The sequence below is a fragment of the Etheostoma spectabile genome, chromosome 3 (assembly GCF_008692095.1).
Source record: "Etheostoma spectabile isolate EspeVRDwgs_2016 chromosome 3, UIUC_Espe_1.0, whole genome shotgun sequence".
Classification (NCBI taxonomy): Eukaryota; Metazoa; Chordata; class Actinopteri; order Perciformes; family Percidae; genus Etheostoma; species Etheostoma spectabile.
The window spans coordinates 23,276,897-23,279,982 of NC_045735.1; the positions used below are offsets into that span (position 1 = coordinate 23,276,897).

A 3,086-nucleotide genomic window follows, 5' to 3' on the forward strand; every position below is an offset into this window, starting at 1 on the left:
GATGAATAAAGTATAATCTAATCTCTATCTAATCACGCAGAGAGTGAGTTATTCCACCAAATATTAAATTCCTGAACCACTCCAAGGCAAAAAAACATTAAAAAACAAACAATATTTTTGGGATTTACTCACGGGTGTGAACTATTTATTTTTTAAATAACATTGCATATGTTCTGTATTTTTACTAGCAGCCATTTACTCCACATGTTGTCGGTCATGTTTACAAAGCCTTGATGAAAACCTGGGAAACGTATCCAAGTTTGCGATAGGATACAGGTGAATCATTAGAAACACGACTGGAATAACTCACCCTGTCCAGACTCATACTGGTTGACAGTCAGCTGGTCTGGCATGATGTCAATGTGTTTGTTTTTTATACACCGCTCCAGAACTGGTAGACACTCCTGAGGAATACCTGCGCACGCACAAACGCACACACACAGTAATTAGGGGATATATTACTGCAATTTCTATGTAAAAAAATAAAAATAAAAAATAGGCAAAACATTGACAAAATGGCAAAATCTATGCAACCTATTAAACAGTTTTTTTAGAGCAAGCTTACCTGCAGCTAATGGCTTGTCCTTATCCACGTTGTTGTTGTCATAGCGAAATTCAAAGCCATAATGTTTGACTCTTCTATGCTTCAGAGCTTTTTGAGCTAAAAGGCGTAAGACCGAAGTTAGCACATCAGGTTAGCAAAGAGATTCAGTTTCTTGTATTTCTTATATAAATTGTATAGAATAGTTTAAAATTATACATTGTTCATGATTCATTAAGACTATCATCTAATGCACATGTGTCAAACTCAAGGCCCGCGTGCCAAATCCGTCCCCTTGCAAACTTTGATCCGGCCCCCAAATCAATTTAGGTTCGCACAGAAAGTTTTGCCTGTTTTGCTGCTAGTTTGTAGGCTTTCTTGACTTTGAGGCTTTTTTATACGATTATATGTTTTTCGGTCGCTTTTTGCAGTATTTTCCACTACACTTTTTTTTTTTTTTTACACTATTTCAGACATTTCTGGTGCTGTTTTTAACATTCTTGGATTATTTGACTTTTTCGGTGAAATCAAAGCATGTCAATGAACTACACGTCTGAACCTCGATGTGATTCTCTTTTTCAGGTGTGGCCCATAAAGAAGTTGAGCTTGACACTCCTGTTCTAATGTGTGTATTGGTGCACCATTTTAAATTTAGTTAAATTCTTAAATGTAACTGTAAATGTGTGATTTGAAAGCTGCATCACTGCCTGGAAAACCAAAAACATTGTTTAAACAATTATTTACCAATCAAGACTGCTCTATTCTTACTAATGGTAACACTGATGTTAAGCTCAATGTTAAAGACTTAGGTTCACGATGAAGTTCCTGGGTGACTACGAGAAGTTTAACATAGCAACTTCAGCCAGTCACAAAGAGAGAAAGCACATTATGCAGCCCCTCACCAGTGACTTCCTCATTAGTAGACGACCAGTCAATGGCAGCAAGCAGCAGAGCCTCCTCCTCCAGAGACACAAAATTCTCCACCAAGACTAATCCCTCTGGCAAAGGAACCGATCCCTCCTTTTCACAGGTTACTGAAAAACAGAACATACAGTAAGGATCATACTACAGGCTACAAAAAAGATGTTTCTTATCAGACATGATTTCAGAGCGTTAAGCACACAAAACAAACGGCTTTAGTTATCCAACTTACTGTTAAAATATACGGTAAACTATGCTTCAAACGACTATAGCAGATCTTACAGTAATTTATGCTTGCATCTGAGGGTGTCAATGTTTAAGGCCAAGGTTTAGGTACCTGAGTCAACATAACTGAGGTAGAGTGTTACACTGTTCTCTCCACATTGAAGTTTTTTCCCATTGAGGTGGATGTGGGCTTTCTGAGCACTCTCTTCAGATCTGGAAACAGAACGACAATAAGTACGTCAATTTTAAACCAAAATTACCAGCTTAAAGTGCTAAGGGTGTGATATAGGCCTAGTGTTGTCCACACATCACCTGTATGTGACAAAAGCGTAGGGCTTGTGAGGATGCATGATCAGTGTCTCCAGCTCTCCCATCTCATTCAGCGCTGTAGACAGCTCCTCTCGACTAACGCCGTTCCCCAGGCCACCATTAGCCACCACCAAACTCTGCAGAAGAGACAAATGTTAATTTGATACAAAACAGTTTAACAACAAAACAATTGGAAAGATGACACCCAAGACAGGCTGATCACTGCAAAAAAATAACTGTATGAAATCTTACCCTAGCAGTCTACTGAATTCCTCACAGTCAACTAAAACAATGTTTTTTGTTGGTTTCCTACTCTGGTCCTGAAGACACGTTATTTCATTTCAACTTTTTTTTTTTTTCACAATTGAAAAGACGACTAAACATAAACTGTGTTGTAGCCAGAATGTTATTTCCTAATAACAACTCCCTGTAGTCCAAGATACACGGTACATACTTTACAGTTCACTTCTCATTTCTTCACTTTTCATTCTTTTGAGATTTCTTCATTTACTATCTTCTTATGACATCCATATTATGTTGTCATTATATTTTAAGTGTCAAAGACGTAGGAAACAATATACCAAATGATATTCATTGTACAAATATAATTGAGTTGTATGACCTGATTAAGACTTGTGTCGGGAGACTTTGTAACAACTACTTTAGGTTTGAAAATTGATCCCAGTTGTTAGACAGCAAATAACAACTCACTTAAAGCCTGAGCCATGGGCTGAAAGTCAACTATGAGTTATAGGTATTGCGTCTAATAGCCGTAAATCAGTCCATTTAAGTACGCTAGAAAACGCTACGTTGGCTAGCTCTCCTCGCTGCCTGACAGCTGCCACTTCCTGCTTATAAATGTTTGTTTTCCGTTACCTTGGTAGGCTGCGGTGCTGTACTAATGCCTTCATGTTTCAGCAAAGTGTGACTGGCTTTTAACTGTTTACGAAGAACTTTCTTGTCCACTTTACTCCTCCTGAACGCTTTCACGTTGTTTTCCACACTCGCATCCATGGTACGTCATTTTATTTTGTCCGGGTGCAACAAGCATCAAACACATGTTCCCGACGATTCTCTTCTCCGGAGAGCG

The 3,086-nt window shown here is 38.4% G+C and overlaps 1 protein-coding gene across 1 annotated transcript in view; it reads right to left on the bottom strand.

The window, feature by feature from the left end:
• Nucleotides 1–3,086, bottom strand: part of alkbh8 (alkB homolog 8, tRNA methyltransferase) — a 14,122-nt gene extending 11,036 nt beyond the window's left edge. Inside the window, exons 1-6 of the mRNA XM_032511944.1 lie at nt 2,873–3,086; nt 2,000–2,133; nt 1,800–1,900; nt 1,444–1,575; nt 566–661; nt 311–415 (exon numbers count right to left, since the gene is read on the bottom strand). Coding sequence (XP_032367835.1) covers nt 311–415; nt 566–661; nt 1,444–1,575; nt 1,800–1,900; nt 2,000–2,133; nt 2,873–3,010 — 706 coding nt within the window. The 5' untranslated portion in view covers nt 3,011–3,086. The remainder of the gene's footprint in view (nt 1–310; nt 416–565; nt 662–1,443; nt 1,576–1,799; nt 1,901–1,999; nt 2,134–2,872) is intronic.